Source organism: Salvelinus namaycush, chromosome 2 (assembly GCF_016432855.1).
Source record: "Salvelinus namaycush isolate Seneca chromosome 2, SaNama_1.0, whole genome shotgun sequence".
NCBI lineage: Eukaryota > Metazoa > Chordata > Actinopteri > Salmoniformes > Salmonidae > Salvelinus > Salvelinus namaycush.
In genome coordinates this window covers 13,734,424-13,754,260 of record NC_052308.1, presented here as the reverse complement: position 1 = coordinate 13,754,260, position 19,837 = coordinate 13,734,424, and the positions used below count along the sequence as shown (strand labels likewise).

At 42.0% G+C, this 19,837-nt stretch overlaps 1 protein-coding gene across 1 annotated transcript in view; it reads left to right on the top strand.

Moving 5' to 3' along the window:
- The first annotated feature begins 5,112 nt into the window (after window positions 1-5,112).
- LOC120020442 (contactin-4-like) overlaps window positions 5,113-19,837 on the top strand; it is a 112,353-nt gene continuing 97,628 nt past the window's right edge. The window contains exon 1 of the mRNA XM_038964109.1: window positions 5,113-5,138. Within this exon, the coding sequence (XP_038820037.1) occupies window positions 5,113-5,138 (26 nt within the window). The remainder of the gene's footprint in view (window positions 5,139-19,837) is intronic.

The window sequence follows — 19,837 nt, the reverse complement described above, 5'->3', positions numbered from 1 at the left end:
TGTGTAACATGAAGTTCTATGAGTGTCATCTGATGAAGATCATCAAAGGTTAGTGATTAATTTTATCTCTATTTGTGCTTTTTGTGACTCCTCTCTTTGGCTGGAAAAATGGCTGAATTTTTCTGTGAGTTGGTGGTGACCTAACATAATCGTTTGTGGTGCTTTCGCTGAAAAGCCTATTTGAAACCCGGACACTTTGGTGGGATTAACAACAAGATTACCTTTAAAATGGTATAAAATACATGTATGTTTGAGGAATTTCTATTATGAGAATTGTTGTTTGAATTTGGCGCCCTGCACTTTCACTGGCTGTTGTCATATCATCCCGTTAACTTCTTATGGCTGCAATCCCGTTAAGGCGTGAGACTTCTGGGTCTGGGAATCCGAGAAAAGTCTCCTCACTTTCCTCTTCAAAGATATCCAGGACCTTGCGGCGCTCAATCTCCTCCAATTCCTCAGCCGAGGGGTAACAGGTCTTAAGGCGTGAGACATGGACAACGCGCATATCTTCCCGTGTCCTCTTTCACCACTCGGTAGTTCAAACTGGCCCATCTGCTCCACAATCCTATATGGTCCTTGCCATTTAGGAGCGAGCTTGGCCGAGAAGAATTGTTCAGCTTTCGAGTAAGGATGAGAGCGAAGCCACACCCAATCACGAAGCTGGAACTGCATGTCTCGTCTGTTCTTATCATAATTTCTCTTCTGCTTGAGTTGAGCCTGGATCATGTTCTTTGAGACAAGAGCTCTCAAGTCGTGGAGATGGACTACCTGGTCATAGTATGCAGAGTCTGGAGTAAGCTGCTGGGGCTGTAGCACCATACCCAAGGGTCCTTGGAGGGGACAACTTAGGTTCAGCTCTGCAGGTGTGACTTCAGTGTACTCTTGCACAGCAGAATTCAGGGCAAATCAAAACTCATGAAGGTTCTTGTCCCAGTGTTTGTGCTGGGTCCCTACATAGGAAGCAACCATTGTCTTCAAGGTTTGATTTACTCTCTCAGTGAGGTTGGTCTGTGGGTGATAGGCCGTGGTCAACTTCTGTCTCAGGTTCCATCTTTGGCAGGTCTCCTCAAAGAGATCAGAGACGAATTGGGAAGCTCAATCAGACAAAATGTAATCAGGCACTCCCCAGTGAGTCAGGATGTCTTTTGTAAGGATGTTAGAGACGGTCCTTGCTGTGGCCTGACGCAGGGCAAAGAGCTCCACCCACTTCGAATAGTAATCAACAAAAACAAGCATGTACACATTCTGATTGGAGCTTCTAGGAAATGGACCCATCAAATCCCCTCCTAACATTTCCCAAGGTCGGGTAACCACCGTTTGCTGTAACTTGCCAGCAGGCTTTCTACCTTCTGGTTTGTACATTTGACAAACCTGACTGTTTCAAATGTGTGACTTCACATCTATGCTCAGATGTGGCCAGTACAGTAATGCTTGCAACCGCTTGTAGGTTTTGAACCTGCCCAAATGACCAGCTAATGGGTCTTCATGGAAATGTTGAAGCAGTTGAAGGCGTAGAGTTTCAGGTATGTACATTTGGTAGAGTGTTCTGTGAGGTAGTTGTACAACTCGGTAGACTTTGTCTTCAATGATGGTCAGCTTTGTGGTAGGATTGACCATCTTTTCTCCATCTTCCAGGATAGTCTGGTACAAAGCCTGTACTTCTGGATCATCCTGTTGGGCTTTCCAAATGGCCTCATCAGAGATGGGAAAGTCAGTTTTGGGTGAGTCTCGACTGCTAGACAGGACAGTAGCACATGTAAGACGAGGGCCACCATTACCACCAGCAGAAGCTCTGGATAAGGCACCTGGAACAGTGTTGTATTTTCCTTTCCTGTATTCTACTGCAAAGGTGAACTCTTGCAACCGTAGAGCCCATCTGATGAGTCTGGTACTTGGTTTGTTGGTCTTGAACACCCACACAAGGGAGGAATGGTCAGTGACCACAGTGAAGTGTCTTCCCTCCAGGTAGTACCTCCACTTTTCCAAAGCCCAGACAACTACAAGGCACTCTTGCTCGGTTGTGGAGTAGTTCCGTTCAATGTCCGACTGGCGAATGCTAGCACTTCTTCAGTGCCAAGTCCAGTCTGTTGGACTAGTACCAAGTCCAACATCATTTGCATCAGTGTAAACAACAAAAGGGCAATCAAAGTTGGGATGACCCAAAATGGGAGGTCTGACGAGGTGTCGTTTCAGGGTTTCAAAGGAGGTCTGGCACTGCCGTCCATCGGAATTTCGCTCCTTTTCGCTACAATGCGTTGAGGGGTTCTGCCACCTGGGAGAAGTTTGACACAAACCGATGGTACCATCCAGCCATCCCAAGGAACCGTTGAAGGGCCTTGAGTGTGGTTGGCACAGGGAAGTCTTGTACAGCCTTCGTCTTTTCAGGATCCGCATGAATGCCGTCAAAAGACACAATATGGCCAAGGAACTTTAGGGAGGTTTGGCAGAAGTTGCTCTTCTTCATATTCAATGTCAGACCAGCTTCTCTTAGCTTGTCCAACACTGCTTGAAGATCTTGAAAGTGTTGTTCTCTGTTCTGGGAGTAGATAATTATATCGTCCAGGTAGACGAAACAGATCTTCCCTTTGAGCTCACCTAAGTGGCAGGTGCATTCTTTAATCCAAAAGGCATCACCTTAAAGGAAAACAAGCCCTCAGCACAGACAAAAGCAGTCTTGTCCTTGCTTTCCTGGTCCATCTCAACCTGCCAATAGCCACTATTGAGGTCAAGGGTAGTGAACACAACAGCGCCAGACAATGACGCCAGGATCTCGTGGATGGTGGGAAGAGGATAGGCATCAGTCTGGGAAACATTGTTGGTCTTCCTAAAGTCCACACGATCTAAGACCACCTTTTTTTGGGATGAGGACAACAAAAGCAGCCCTGGGAGAGGAGGAACGTTCAATTATATCTTGTGTCAACATCTCATTAATGAGTCCCTTTTGGATGATTAGCTTCGCTGGGGACAAACAATATGGCTTTTGCTTGATCGGCATTTCCTGTGTAAGGAATATTTTGTGCTTCAGGAGCCCAGTGCGTCCTAGCTTTGAAGTACATACATCAGCATTATTCTGCAGCTGTTCCAACAGCCTTAACTCCTCTGGCTGTTCCAGCTGAGCTCTTCTCACAGCCTGTAAAAGGAGATCATCAGAAGGATTATCAAGGGTTAGTGGTACTGGAGCAACGGCAGAGAAGACTGCCACATTTGGACACCAATCATGTAACTTTGTAGCTTCTGATTGGAAGAAATGCTTCTTGCTCGGATTGTATGGAAAACAGTAGCAATTGTGTGCGATATCAATCTGGACACCACTGAAGTACATGAAATCAATTCCCAACACGACAGGAAAAGCACGGTTCTTGGTTTGTAGGATAACAGATGGAATCATATAGGAGCGGTTACACAGGCGGAACTCCACCTCACTCCAAGTTGTATTGTGGACCTTTTAACCTCCTTCTACAGTTTCTCATTGAGCAGTGTGTAGGATGACCCGGTGTCCAGGATGGCTCTTCCTGTCCATGGGCCTAGGCAGTGACTCTTGGGGTTTCAGCTCTGGTCAAAGCACACAGAGTAGGATGGTCGTTCCTGCGAAGGGAGTTAGGTGTGTTGGCCTGTTGTGATTTGTGGTTTCTAGAAGGGTTTACTTGATACGGTCTTGGACATGTGGCTGAAGAATGTCCCTTTTGGCTACATCTCCAACAGAACATGGGAGGGGTCTTGGCTGGAGACTCTGGCTGTTGTTGATGGTCTGGTTTGGGTGTCTGTTTCTTTCTCTGTTCATATTGCTGTTTGCATTCTCTGTCCTTCAACTGCTGTCCCAGGCGAACCAGTCCATCGACAGTGGTGACTCTTTTTCGGAGTTGACTGGCTAGTAGTGGGTTGATGTTCTTCAAGATCAACTTAATGACCTCTTCCTCCTCAATGCCAGGTTTCCACCTTCTGCACAGGGAGTGGTAACCGTATGCAAAGTCACGGATACTCTCTCTTTGCACTCGATTTCTGACTCTGTCTGCCAGCTCATCTGTGTAGTCCTCAGACAGAAATGCAGAGGAAAACTTGGCTTCAGTCAGCCCAGGAGGTAGTGGTGAGACGTGCCACATCCCACCAGTCTCGAGCTGTCCCATGCAACACATTCCTCAATGTGGCAAGGAGTTCTTCGTCAGCCAGGGGATTGAGGGCAAGAAAGTCACAACATCTTTCCAGATACATTAGCGGATCAGGACTGTCATCCTTTTTCCCCAAAGGTGGGAAATTACAATTTAATGGGCATCGCCCCCACATGACGTCTACTCAAATCACCATGAACAAAAGAGCTAGGAGGGATTGCGGAAGTAGAGGGTGAGGGAGTTATCGGACCATGAAAAATAACACCAGGATTCATGGTGGATTGCATCCTGCAAGGGGTGGCTGCAGCATGGCCTTGTCTTGGCTGTTCTGAGGTGCCAGCTTGGCCCTCAGTGGTCTGAACAGAAGTGGACACCAGAGAAGCTCTGTGCAAGGAGTTGTGCCTAATGGAGGCCATGTCAACAGACGCATCATCCAACATTTTAACACAATTAGAGAGCTCTGTCTGCAAGTGGTCTACAGTGTTAACCAGGGGAGAAAAAACAGAATTAACGTCCTTGAGGATCTCAGTGTGATGATGTTGCAGGCGCCACTGGAGAGTGGCAGTGAGTTGTTTCGTTGGTAATCAAACTGCCTGTCCATGGCACCAGTAACATACCGTCTTCCACTCTCACTGAGCTCTGTCAGCGTGTGAGTTAGTGCTCAGTGAGTTTCTGAATTCCATGGCACTCTGTTGCACTTCACTCAGACATTTGAATTTATGGTGGATTAGAGTTTGGAGATGTTGTTGAGTCCGACGAATATCAAGGATGTCACCTTGAAGTTGTAAGACTACAACCTCTGGAGATAAACCAGACAATGGAGGAAGGTTGGGCGTCAGAGGGAGGGCTAGCTCAGTACTTCCACACAGATCCATGTCAATAAGTGAGTAACTGGTTAGACCTCCTGTGGTCCAGACCGAGCATTCAGATTCCCAGGGCTCTGGTCCAAATCAACTCCATTATCTCCATTCACATCATGATTTGTATTGTCAGCTTGATGGTCAGAATGGCCCTGTGTATTCCCATTGACAGGTATGATATGGATGAGCACATTTTCTTGGGGTGAATCCATTGTTTTAATTCCACACAAAAGATTTGCTTTGGTTAGTTCTCAATGTTGAGGTCCCATCTGGGGCGCCATTTTTTATGTAACGGTTTTGACTTGAGGTTATTGTTTATAGGGGTGCCAGGTAGGTTGTGCCTACCAGAGAAAATATTGGTTTCTCCTTTTGGTTTGGGAGGGAATGAGTCCCATCTGGTCCGTCAAGTCTACACCAATACAAAGGACTCATGTAAAAGTCAGGATGGAAATACACATCATAAACCCTTAAAACATTGGAAAGAACTTCAAAAACAACTGTATTCTTTTGCGTGGGTTGTATTACCAACATAAATGATCACACACACATAACAATATAACAAATAATGAGCTCTGGTTCCTCCAGAAATGTCCTGTACCTCGGGCCTATAAAGAGTCTAGCCCGGTAAAGAAGTTCAGGGAACTCAAGTGGCCTTAGTCACGCAATGTTTGTCCGTTCATACAAGTGTAGCGTAAACCCAGTATCAAATCATACAATCAAAATAACAATTATTTTACCACACAACCATCAAGCGTATCAACTCTTAATAAGTCCTCAACTACAACTAACTACATAAATCATCACGGTATACATCACACCAAAACAAATGAAATACCGTATACAAAAAGGTTGTAGTCAGTTGGTCAGTCAGACAATCCAATCCGCCAACAGATCTCCAGCGGAGAGAAAGGCCACGAAGAACAACGGAGAGGTGTAGTCCATGGACGCAAAGAGTGGATCCGATCCTGGGTAAACTTGCTATTAGGCTACAAAACAGACGAAATAGAGAAGTTTCGGAACTGAGGGTTGAACACATCCTCATTCACGTCTCCATCACAACCCCACTTTTGCGCAGCTGATGCTGGCTATTTAATTGGGAATTAAAGGGGAAGCGGCCTATTGGAAGGAGAAGCACTGAGACGGTTCAGAAAAATTCAGGGCCGTCACAACGTTATGGCATGTATTTGCATATTTCCATAAGGGAACGCCTAGTCTGTGAAGTGCACATGTACAATAACTCAATTCGCCTTTTCACTCCAAACATTGCAATTTTGGCAAAGGGAGTCTACTCTTTACAAAATATTGCAGTTTTCTATTGAGATCAAATGTTTCATTGATGAGAAAATCATCAGAATGTTAGCCCAGTTCCATCTCACTCCATATGCTCCCACTGCCGGCCACTGAGCATCCTCTCCCCACCATATTTGTCGGGGAGAGGCATCTCCAACCGGATGCGTCACATGTTCTATCTGTGCGAACAGTAATAAGTTAGCTAGCTAGTGTTTAGCTACATTGAAAAGGAATGAATGTTACTCATAGTGTGTGTTGACACACGTAGCTAGCTAATGTTAACATGCTGGGTGTTCTCCGTTTGCATCACTTTCATTGCTGGACTTTTATTAGGAAGGCGAACTGTAAATTCCACAACGTCAGTGCGGAAAAGCAAATTGGAGAAGGGCTTTAAATTCTACGTGTTGTCCTATTTAACCAATTACTGTAACGGTGGTTCTCCTCCTCTTCAACCGAAGAGGAGGAGTAGTGATTGAACCAAGGCGCAGCGGGTTGTGAATACATAATTTAATAAAGACACGACAAAACAATGAAGACAGAAAACGACCTAGACTTGAATAAACTACAAAATAACAAAACCGAAATGTATAGACAGACCTGAACAATACGAACTTACAAATAACGCGAAGAACGCACGAACAGGTAAAAATAGACTACACAAAATGACGATGTACAAAACAAACCGAACAGTCCCGTATGGTGCGACAAACACTGACACAGGAGACAACCACCCACAACGAACACTGTGAAACAACCTACCTAAATATGACTCTCAATTAGAGGAAACGCCAAACACCTGCCTCTAATTGAGAGCCATACCAGGCAACCCTTAAACCAACATAGAAACAGAAAACATAGAATGCCCACCCAAACTCACGTCCTGACCAACTAACACATACAACAAACTAACAGAAATAGGTCAGGAACGTGACAATTACAAAGGTAAGTATACTTAACATTATTAGCCAACTAGCTAGCAAGCTAGGCTGGATCAGTACGGGACAGCGTTAGCCAGCTCGCTAAACTAGTAAAAAAAATCACAAGTTCTCAGTTGGCTTACACATATTATGGGATTTGTGCAAGCTGAAATATGGCTTGTTGGTATGCTTTCGGCAGTGGTGTAAACTAAAGTACCAGTACTTAAAGATGCACACCAGGATCTTAAGCACAACAAATTTGTAACATATAGTACGAATTTGATTCGGAACATTTCATATGAATTGCACAAATTTAAAAAAATTATAATTGTAGGACATAACATCATACGAAATGGATGTAGGACACAAAAAACGGGGACCACTTTTGGCTCATGAGCACCACTTTCTAAACTGCTGGCTGAAATTATACAAAAGTTTGAGTGCATATTTAAGTAAAAATAATTTAAAGTACTACTTAAGTTTTTTTTTTTGTGGTATCTGTACTTTACTATTTTTATTTTTCCTCCACTACAGTTCTCAATAAATGTGTAAATAGTGTTGGAGTGTGCCCCTGGCTATCCATTATATTTTGTATATTATTTTTATTGTACCATCTAGTTTGCTCAATATAAGGAATGTGACATTTATACTTCTACTTTGGATACTTAAGTATATTTAAAACCAAACACTTTTAGACTTTTACTCAAGGAGTATTTTACTGCGTGACTTCATTCATTTTCTACTTTTACTCAAGAATGACAATTGGGTAATTTTTCCACCACTGGTTATCGGTACACAATAATTACAAGTAAGTACCCCTAAAGATACACAGGATTTGGCTAGTTACAATGAAGTGTAACACCTTGTAATTACATTGTACTTATGCAGATATTACTTGTACTCTGTGGTGTACGTGTGTATTTATTCTACCACTTGGATCTCACTTCCACAAGCTTTAAATTAAGGACCAGGTTGTTAGGATAGGTAATGTACTGTAAAAGTACACATTAATTACAAGTAAGTACTCCTCAACATACACTTCATTTTAATTTGCTAAAGCCTGTGTAACAACTAGTAATTGCATTGTACTTATGCAAATTTTACATGTGCTTTGAAATAGTGTCTTATTCCTCATCTGGGATGACACTCATATTAAATCTGTATTTTTAAGCTCAACCAAGTTAACCCAGGTGGCACACTTTATTTTGGGGCAAGTGTTAGGTGTTAGCAACAACGTTTACATGAATGAATCGGATGCAGCTTAGAAGAAGTGAAACAACAAGTTAGTGAATTTAGTGGCAACCTGCCCATTTTATAAGTATTGTTACAAGCATTCGATGTTACACTTCTGTAATTACAGACCGCAATTACAACCAGGTACATGTTATTACATTTTAACTGTGAATCGTTAGTTAACTGCAATACTTGTTAGTGTAATTCGACTCTAATAAGGATCCCTTAAAAGGAAGTGTTACCAAACGTCTTATGGTCCTATGTTTTCTGCTCTGATTTGACTAGATTTGGGGATATTGTCAGTTATATGCTGTGTGGGGGCTGGGTTGTTCCAGTGATGGCTCTGGTGTCACTGGCCTGTGTTACAGGATGGATGGACTATCAGTACAAGGTCCTGGAGAAATGTGGACACCGTGCCATGGGGGGATAGAGAGGAGATGATTCATTTTCAGCATCACTTCACCCAGGATGATCTCATTACTTTGTGCTAGTGGACAGTCCCAGTGATGAGAGAGCACTCTCTGGCTCCATGCCACTACCCTGAGAGACATGTCCTATGATGAGAGACATGACACACTGATGTTTGTGTCCAATGCCCAACCTATAGTACCTAGATGTCTTATAGGAAATATATTGCATATATGCTCACAATCTCCTCTCAGCTGATGACATGCAGGTACGGGATATACTAACTGTGCTTTGATGTGAGCTGTAGATACCTTTCCCAGATGTTCATATTTTTCCCACTGGTGAAGTCATGGAACACATGACATTCAGTATGTGTGGTATGCAGAAAGACTGTATAGCCTGTTTGGGATAGGGAGTGGTATTTTCACGTCCGGATGAAAATCGTGCCCAAAGTACACTTCCTGCTCCTCAGGCCCAGAAGCGGGGATATGCATATAATTGGTAGATTTGGATAGGAAACACTCTAAAGTTTCTAAAACTGTTAAAATGATGTCTGTGAGTATAACAGAACTTATTTGGCAGGCGAAACCACGAGGACAAACCATCCAGGAAAATTATTTGTTGAGGTGACTGATTTCAATTGGTATCTAGATTTCTGAGGCATCTGGAAGCAGTTCCTAGGGCTTATACTAGATGTCAACAGTCTTTAGAAATTGGTTGATGTTTTTCTTTTGAGTAATGAAGAAGTATGGCTGTTCAGACTGAGTGTCGAGTCGTCTAGTGTACTGTTGTGTTTGGGGCGCGCGATCTGAAAGCTCGCTCCACTTTCATTTTATCCGCTATTGAACACGGTTTATTCCATCTTAAATTTGATCAATTATTTACGTTTTAAAATACCTAAAGTTGGATTAGGAAAGTTATTTGAAATGTTTGGACCAAGATTACAGGTAATTTATAAGATAATGTGTAGTCATGTTGGGCGAGTTGGAACCGGTGTTTTTCTGAATCAAACGTGCCAAATAAATGGGCATTTTGGTGATATAACGACGGAATAAATCGAACAAAAGGACCATTTGTGATGTTTATGGGACATTGGAGTGCCAACAGAAGAAGATCTTCAAAGGTAAGGCATGAATTATATCGTTATTTCTGAGTTTTGTGTCGCGCCTGGCGGGTTGAAATATGATTGTCATGTGTTTGTTTGATGGGGTGCTGTCCTCAGATAATAGCATGGTTTGCTTTCGCCGTAAAGCCTTTTTGAAATCTGACACAGTGGCTGGATTAACAAGGAGTTAAGCTTTATTTTGGTGTATTGCACTTGTGATTGTATGAAAGTTAAATATTTCTAATTTATTTTGAATTTGGCGCTCTGCAATTTCACCGGATGTTGTCGAAACGTTCCGCTGGCGGAACCCCTAGCCGTAAAAGGATAGAAAAGAGTGCTTTCCAAGAGTACCCATTCTTGTTCTACATTTCCTTAACATGGTCAGTTTACAGGTACATGGTATTGTTTTTGTTTTTGTTAGGATGACTAGAAAATGCCTCCTGGGTGGATGTTGAATGAGGGTCGTTTATGCCGACCGAGTCTGTAACAGCCTTTGACGCAATGTCTCCCTCATCTCCCCTGTCCACTGAAAGATGTATCACTTTACAACACCATGGGTTCAGGGATCTCAGTAATAATCCATACTCTGTCACTTTTATAAGCACAAATACACCAATTTATTTCCATTGGCATTGTTTTTTTGTTTTTTTTTCATATCCCCACATTTGTGTCTAAACATACATTCATGTGTTTTATGATGCACATATAATGCTTATGAGCAAAAAGGATTGGCTCTTACTGTGCATCAATAGTTGTCTATAAACAACCTATGCTTCTCTCCCTGCTATTATTTACATAATACTGCAACCTTTCATAATACTGGTGCTTTTAAAGCCATTAGTTAACATTTCTCCTCTAGAAAGGTACAGCACTAGTGTTTATGGTCAAAGTATGATAGTTTGTTAGCCAACCAGTCATGATACTCACCCTCTCTCCAATAATCAAAGTTGAATTAAAATAGGAATTATTAACATATTCATTACTCATACAGTATGCTATCATATGTTCTTCCTTGGTGTTAATCACATACAGTATAGTATGTATGATCAATTATAAATTGGGATTTTGTAAACTAAGAGATTTGAAATGTTGCTTACATCATTGAAGTTTATATCAATCACATTTGACCCACCTGTGCCTGCTTGTCATTCGGCATTAGGTAATATATTAAACCAGGGAGGCTATTTGAGTGGGAAGCAACATATAACAATTTAAAGAGGTGGACCTACAGTGGGGAGAACAAGTATTTGAAACGCTGCCGATTTTGCAGGTTTCCTACTTACAAAGCATGTAGAGGTCTGTAATTTTTATCATAGGTACACTTCAACTGTGAGAGACGGAATCTAAAACAAAAATCTAGAAAATCACATTGTATGATTTTTAAGTAATTAATTTGCATTTTATTGCATGACATAAGTATTTGATCACCTACCAACCAGTAAGAATTCCGGCTCTCACAGACCTGTTAGTTTTTCTTTAAGAAGCCCTTCTGTTCTCCACTCATTACCTGTATTAACTGCACCTGTTTGAACTCGTTACCTGTATAAAAGACACCTGTCCACACACTCAATCAAACAGACTCCAACCTCTCCACAATGGCCAAGACCAGAGAGCTGTGTAAGGACATCAGGGATAAAATTGTAGACCTGCACAAGGCTGGGATGGACTACAAGACAATAGGCAAGCAGCTTGGTGAGAAGGCAACAACTGTTGGTGCAATTATTAGAAAATGGAAGAAGTTCAAGATGACGGTCAATCACCCTCGGTCTGGGGCTCCATGCAAGATCTCACCTCGTGGGGCATCAATGATCATGAGGAAGGTGAGGGATCAGCCCAGAACTACACGGGAGGACCTGGTCAATGACCTGAAGAGAGCTGGGACCACAGTCTCAAAGAAAACCATTAGTAACACACTACGCCGTCATGGATTAAAATCCTGCAGCGCACGCAAGGTCCCCCTGCTCAAGCCAGCGCATGTCCAGGCCCGTCTGAAGTTTGCCAATGACCATCTGGATGATCCAGAGGAGGAATGGGAGAAGGTCATGTGGTCTGATGAGACAAAAATAGAGCTTTTTGGTCTAAACTCCACTCGCCGTGTTTGGAGGAAGAAGAAGGATGAGTACAACCCCAAGAACACCATCACAACCGTGAAGCATGGAGGTGGAAACATCCTTCTTTGGGGATGCTTTTCTGCAAAGGGGACAGGACGACTGCACCGTATTGAGGGGAGGATGGATGGGGCCATGTATTGCGAGATCTTGGCCAACAACCTCTTTCCCACAGTAAGAGCATTGAAGGTGGGTCGTGGCTGGGTCTTCCAGCATGACAATGACCCAAAACACACAGCCAGGGCAACTAAGGAGTGGCTCCGTAATAAGCATCTCAAGGTCCTGGTGTGGCCTAGCCAGTCTCCAGACCTGAACCCAATAGAAAATCTTTGGAGGGAGCTGAAAGTCCGTATTGCCCAGCGACAGCCCCGAAACCTGAAGGATCTGGAGAAGGTCTGTATGGAGGAGTGGGCCAAAATCCCTGCTGCAGTGTGTGCAAACCTGGTCAAGAACTACAGGAAAGGTATGATCTCTGTAATTGCAAACAAAGGTTTCTGTACCAAATATTAAGTTCTGCTTTTCTGATGTATCAAATACTTATGTCATGCAATAAAATGCAAATTAATTACTTAAAAATCATACAATGTGATTTTCTGGATTTTTGTTTTAGATTCCGTCTCTCACAGTTGAAGTGTACCTATGATTAAAAATTACAGATCTCTACATGCTTTGTAAGTAGGAAACACTGCCGATTTTGCAGGTTATCAAATACTTGTTCTCCCCACTGTATATGGTGTTTTTATGAGGACTCCTCTGTCCTCAGACCCATTCCAATACATTTCTTATTCAGAACTAATGTGAGCTTAACCATGATTGTAGCTATTAACCTCAAAGTCATTGAGACATCTTTAAACTGGTTAGTCCATAATTACTTGAATGCAACATACAGTAAATAGTACTTGATTTCCGAGTAGCCTTAACACTAGAAAGGCCAAGTGGATCATTTTGACCCAATGTCAATTAAAAGTTGTGCCCCCTGCCGTCCTTGACTTTACCTAAATAAGTCTATTTAACACACGTATGATGTTAGAATTTCGATATCACTAACGTAAGTTGTGTTATAAGCAGTTAACAGGTCATTTACAGTATTTTCACAAACCGCTAAAAATGACTTTTTCAAATCATCGTACAGTGTCGCATGCATCTAAGAAGTTTCGATTTCTATATAGTATCAGAAAGAGCAGATTCTGAGGTTTCTAAAACACTTACCATTGCCAAACTTGAATTAAAGAGATGAGCTCTATTTCAAAATATCACTTTTTCCAGGAATAATCACTGTTCCATACCCTCCACACTTGAGCAAACGGCAACAGCCTACAGTAACATAAACGTATTAAAATCTATGTGATCTGATCTAGTGTCCACACAGTCAGTCAAGTTCAGAGCACTACGTTGGCCCCCGGCAAGCCATATTGTGTTCTTTAAAATATATATATTTTTGTATTCTAATATTATTCAAGGCCTTCTTAAACACAACCAAATGATAATTTTTCTGATAGCATACATGAAATGTATTTATTATACTGTTAAATTGAGTCAACATTACTCCTCATTGGCCTGAAGGGGGGTCCAGAGAGAAGCCGGGCTTTTCTAGTTTTTAAATAGCCCACTCAACATCTCCACATTTGCATTGCCACATTTGAATTGCTTCATAAGGGAGAGGGTGCTTAAGTGTTGTATCTGAAACCTCTTTAATCATCCAGGTCCTGGACCCAGAAGCTGTTGTATCCATAACATTTTCACCCCTATAATTTTTTTACATTTTTTATTAAATTTTTTTATTCTTTTTTTAAACATTTTAATCATTAACATTATCTTATCCAGAGCAACTAAGGTTAAGTGCCTTGCTTAAGGGCACAGACAGCTTTTTTAGCTAGTTGGCTTGGTGATTCGAACCACAGAACTTTCGGTTACTAACCAAACAATCTAAACCACTAGGCTACCTGCCACCCATTCCTGCTTCAAGTTTTGACATCAGCTTGCAGGATATAAAAAGTACAGTTACTATATTCGATTTTTATATAACTTTGAGAGCTGGTTCTGGTCAGTGTGTCACCCGGGTTTTTTCTCATGAGTAGGCATCGTAAGATACATTAGGGATTGAATGACAGTAAGTCCTAGTATGTGATGGATGATGGTTATTATAAGATGCTCGTGAATTACTGTTGTTAGTAGTTCAGTCTTAGATACAGCCTACAAGCTTTTAATGCTTAAAATTCAGTGTCTGTAAGTGGTCCTCTGTCTTTGCATTTTTCTTGTGAGAGCAAGTCATTCCACAGTTCCACCCAGATCACCAGTTCATGTTGTGCTTCACTTAAGTGCCTAAAGAATGGTGACTTTGTCAGGGCTGACCTTGATGCCTGTAGTGCTTCCTGTCCTGATGGTGATGACATGCATTCCTCTGACATGGCTTTTGATTCCAGCTCTATGAAGTGACATAGAGGGGAAGGGACTGTTGTTGTCACAACACTGTCCTGTCCTCCGTGTGGGAGAGATGGTCTCCCATGGACTGGGCTGTGGCATTGGTGCCAATGGTCTTCAGCTCCTCTTCCAGCTGGACAGACTCCTCGCTGTCTTATTGTGGGCAGATCCCTAGTCTGGGTTTAAGACTGGGCACAGGAGTATAACCTCCTGAGTGTTGGGTAAATAGAAGTAGTGTATCTGGTGATGGCAGAGACAACGTTGGGTTATACCCTATCAGCGGCTGACTAGCTGTGTGTGCTGGATGGAACTCCAGGAGCTGGCCCTCCATTAATCATATTCAAATCAGCAGCATCCCACTGAATGGCTCCCCTTCGCTAAGCTCCTCACTATCTTAATATGGACAGATGAAGTCACAGTTTTTTTTTGTTGAATATTCCAAAACCATTCAAATTATAGTTCTATCATCCACTCGTCATTATTCCCCATCACTACTAGATTTGTAATCAGTATGTTGACAAACAATGCATCACATTTCAACTAAGAGCAATGATTATTTTGCTACAGGCTGGAATATGTAATATAATGTTGTATATTAACATATGCTCAAGCAAACCACTGATCATTCATTGTTTTAGTATACAGTTGAAGTCGGAAGTTTACAACCACTTAGGTTGGAGTCATTAACTTGTTTTTCAACCACTCCACACATTTCTTGTTAACAAACTATAGTTTTGGCAAGTCGGTTAGGACATCTACTTTGTGCATGACACAAGTAATTTTTCCAACAATTGTTTACAGACAGATTATTTCACGTATAATTCACTGTATCAGAAGTTTACATGCATTAAGTTGACTGTGCCTTTAAACAGCTAGGGAAAATTCCAGAAAATTATGTCATGGCTTTAGAACCACCAGTCTGGTTCATCCTTGGGAGCAATTTCCAAACGCCTGAAGGTACCACGTACATCTGTACAAACAATAGTACACATGTATAAACACCATGGGACCACGCAGCCGTCATACCGCTCAGGAAGGAGATGCATACTCTCTCCTAGAGATGAACATACTTTGGTGCGAAAAGTGCAAATCAATCCCAGAACAACAGCAACGGACCTTGTGAAGATGCAGGAGGAAACGGGTACAAAAGTATCTATATCCACAGTAAAAACGAGTCCTATATCGACATAACCTGAAAGGCTGCTCAGCAAGGAAGAAGCCACTGCTCCAAAACCACCATTAAAAAAAGCCAGACTACGGTTTGCAACTGCACATGGGGACAAAGATTGTACTTTTTGGAGAAAAAAAAAATACATATAGAACTGTTTGGTCATAATGACCATTGTTATGTTTGGATGAAAAAGGGGGAGGCTTGCAAGCCAAAGAACACCATCCCAACCGTGAAGCACGGGGGTGGCAGCATCATGTTGTGGGGGTGCTTTGCTGCATAGGGACTAGTGCACTTTACAAAATAGATGGCATCATGGGGAAGCAAAATTACATGGATATACTGAAGCAACATCTCAAGACATCAGTTAGAAAGTTAAGGCTTGGTCGCAAATGGGTCTTCAAAATGGACAATGACCCCAAGCATACTCCCAAAGTTGTGGCAAAATGGCTAAAGGACAACAAAGTCACAAAGCCCTGACCTCAATCCCATAGAAAATTTGTGGGCAGAACTGAAAAAGTGTGTGCGAGCAGGGGGGCCTACATACCTGACTCAGTTACACCAGCTCTGTCAGGAGAAATGGGCCAAAATTCACCCAACTTATTGTGGGAAGCTTGTGGAAGGCTACCTGAAATGTTTGACCCAAGTTAAACAATTTAAAGGCAATGCTACCAAATACTAATTGAGTGTATGTAAACTTCTGACCCACTGGGAATGTGATGAAAGAAATTAAAGCTGAAATTAATCATTCTCTCTACTGTTATTCTGACATTTCACATTCTTAAAATAAAGTGGTGATCTTAACTGACCTAAAACAGGGAATTTTTACTAGGATTAAATGTCAGGAATTGTGGAAAAACTGAGTTTAAATGTAGTTGGCTAAGGTGTATGTAAACTTCCGATTTAACTGTATGATTATCAGCTTTATGTTAATTTGAACCCTGATTTCGCGCAGCTCAACTCATTCCAAATGGTAGGTGATCTTAAATAGCTTATTTTCTGGGGGAAATATGCTACATATTTAGATATGACTAACACTTTTTTTTTCTTGCAGAAGGAATACTGAAAGTTGTGTGTATTTATATAGATATAAATTTCATCATTGCTTAGAAAGCCTGGCATGTCTCATGCGAATTTGTCTCAGCTAAAACTCAGTCTGTTTGTTTGAATGATACTGGTTCCAAGGAACACTGAGCATAAAGTGGGGTATCGTTTACTTGTTACTTGATTTTGAAAGCAAATCTTTTTATTTTTATTTTGAGATGCATATGTGAATTATGGCTACTTCTACAATAATTTATGGATCCCCTTTTTTTTGGTATTTTTATATTTTCTCCCTTTTTCTCCCCAATTTCGTGGTATCCAATTTGGTAGTTACAGTCTTGTCCCATCGCTGCAACACCGGGACGGACTCGGGAGAGGTGAAGGTCGAGAGCTGTCCGTCCTCCAAAACATGACCCAGCCATGCTGCACTGCTTCTTGACACAATGCCTACTTAACCCGGAAGCCAGCCACACCAATGTGTTGGAGTAAACACTATACATCTTGCTACCGTGTCAGCGTGCATGTGCCCGGCCACCACAGGAGTTGCTAGAGCGCGATGGGACAAGGACAAACCCTCCCTTAACCAGGACGACGCTGGGCCAATTGTGTGCCGCCCCATGGGTCTCCCGGTTGCGGCCGGCTGCGACAGAGCCTGGACTCAAACCAGGATCTCTAGTGGCACAGCTAGCAATGCGATGCAGTGCCTTAGACCACTGTGTCACTCGGGAGGCCCCTGGACCCCCATTTTTATTAAGCTGTTGTTCATAAAGCAAACATTTGTATATCAGTTTTGAAAGTCCTTTTCATTTCCATAATTCACTGAGGCAATTAAGAGGGTTTCAGTCATCTTTATCACTATGGTTACTACTACTCCATCTCAAGTAAGAGTTGTCTTAAATATATATCTGTCCTCTAAGAGATCAGCCGACCCATTAGTACTGTGAGGGTTGAACTCATATTGCTTTAAATATTAGGTAAAATTCAATCACAGAATGTATCCAAGGTTAGGTCTTCTTGCGGTATGATTCCAGTGGTCCAATTAGAGACATGCACACAAGCAGGTTTCTACAGCCTTCTTGCTTCTCCTGCCTGCGGAGAGAGGATATCATAGAGGGCTCTACATTACTTTGTGAAATGCTTTGTGGTTTGATTGAAACAAATAGAAAAGTGATCTGTGATCTGAGCTAGTGTCCACACAGTCAGTTGAGTTCAGAGCACTTAGGTTGCCCCCCCCGCAAGCCACCATTGAAGTGACTGAAGGTGACTGCTGGTCTGTGCTGAAAGCTCAAAGTAGGAGGCAACCCAGGGCAGGGGTATTTATAGAGTCAGTGGCAGTCTGCAGGATGATTGAATATACTGAAGTGGTAAATAATAAAGCTTTTATTGCAACCAGGCACACAAACTAGAGCGGTGCTGCTGCTGTAGGACCCAGACTAAGAGCTGGCGTTTTCACCCCCCGCAGGGCGTTCAACCTTCTCAAAAGTCAAACCAGGGATGGGTGTTTACTCAGGAGCCTGTTAAATTCTCTGGATGTCCGGGGGTTTTGTTCAGTGACGGAGTTGTACCATTGAGCAGACACATTAATAATTCATTTTCATATAGTAATTCAAATGTTCCTTTATACATATTCAGCTAGTTTATATCCAGACATAAACATCAGAGAATATTTCATTTCTCAAATTTCCAACTTTGTATTATGAATTAAAGATGTATTTTATTTGACAGAGTACACAGTTAAAAGGGAATACTAAAATAAAATTCTAAAGAGACAGGAAATGTCTTGGGGAATAATATTTGATGTTGATTAGGGTTTAGATGAGTTATTTTATCCAGTCATGATAGCATATTATTTTGTTTTGTTTTGACATTGTCTCATGAAAAGTATAAACCCAAAGCAGGAAGCAAGTCCGTCAAGTGAAACCGCCTTTTCCCTTGTGGTGTTTTTTGATGTGATGTTTATATACTGGTAGATTTGACAAATGCATTAATAATGGTAACATGTTTTGTAAAACTTATTTTATGCAGTGCCTTCAGAAAGTATTCATACCCCTTGACTTATTCCACAATGGATTAAATAGATTTATACGTTAGAATAAATACGTACACACAAGACAAAGTGAAAACAATGCTTTTATTTAAATAATTATTGAAAATGAAATACAGATATCTCATTTTCAGAAGTATTCACATCCCTTAGTCAATTATATGTAGAAGGACCTTCGGTGGCGATTACAGCTTTGAGTCATCTTGGGGATTTTCTCCCATTCTTCCTTGCAGATTTTCTGTTAATAAATTAGATGGGGAGCGGCGATGAACAGAAATCTTCAAGTCTTTCTACAGATTTTCAATGGGATTCAAATCTGGGCTTTAGCTGGGCCACTCAAGGACTTTCACATTCTTGTTTTGAAGCCATTCCAGCATTGCTTTAGTTGTATGCTTGGGGTCATTGTCCTGTTGGAATGTACATTTTTGCCCCAGTCTGCCATTTTCACTCTGAAGCAGGTTCTCGTCAAGGATTTGCAAATATTTGGCTCCATTCATTGTTCCCTCTATCCTTACCAGTCTCCCAGTCCTTGCTGAAAGGCATTCCCATAGCATGATGCTGCCACCACCATGCTTCACGATAGGGATAGTGTTAGATGGGTGATGAGCTGTGCCTGGTTTTCTCTAGACATAGAGCTTTGCATTCAGGCCAAAGAGTAACATTTTTGTCTGGACAGACCACATAATCTTTTGCCTTGTGCTCTGAGTCTTTCACTTGCCTTTTTGCAAACTCCAAGCATTCTGTCATGTGCCTTTTTCTCAGGAGTGACTTCCGTCTGGCCACTCTCCCATAAAGCCCAGATTGGTGAAGTGCTGTAAAGACTGTTTTCCTTCTGGCAGGTTCTCCCATCTCAACCAATGTACTCTGTAGTGCTGTCAGACGGGTCATTCGGTTCTTGGTCACCTCCTTGACCGAGGTACTTCTTGTCTGACAGCGCTACAGTTTGGTCAGACGGTCAGCTCTAGGCACAGTCTGGGTAGTTCCATATTTTTTTCCATACCCAAATATGGAGACTGCAGTGCTCTTGGAATCTTTCAGCACTCAAGAAATTGTTTTATACCCTTCCTCAGATAGGTCTATACGGACTGTTCCTTGGACTTTGTCCTTACAGGGCACTCCGGGAACATGATTCC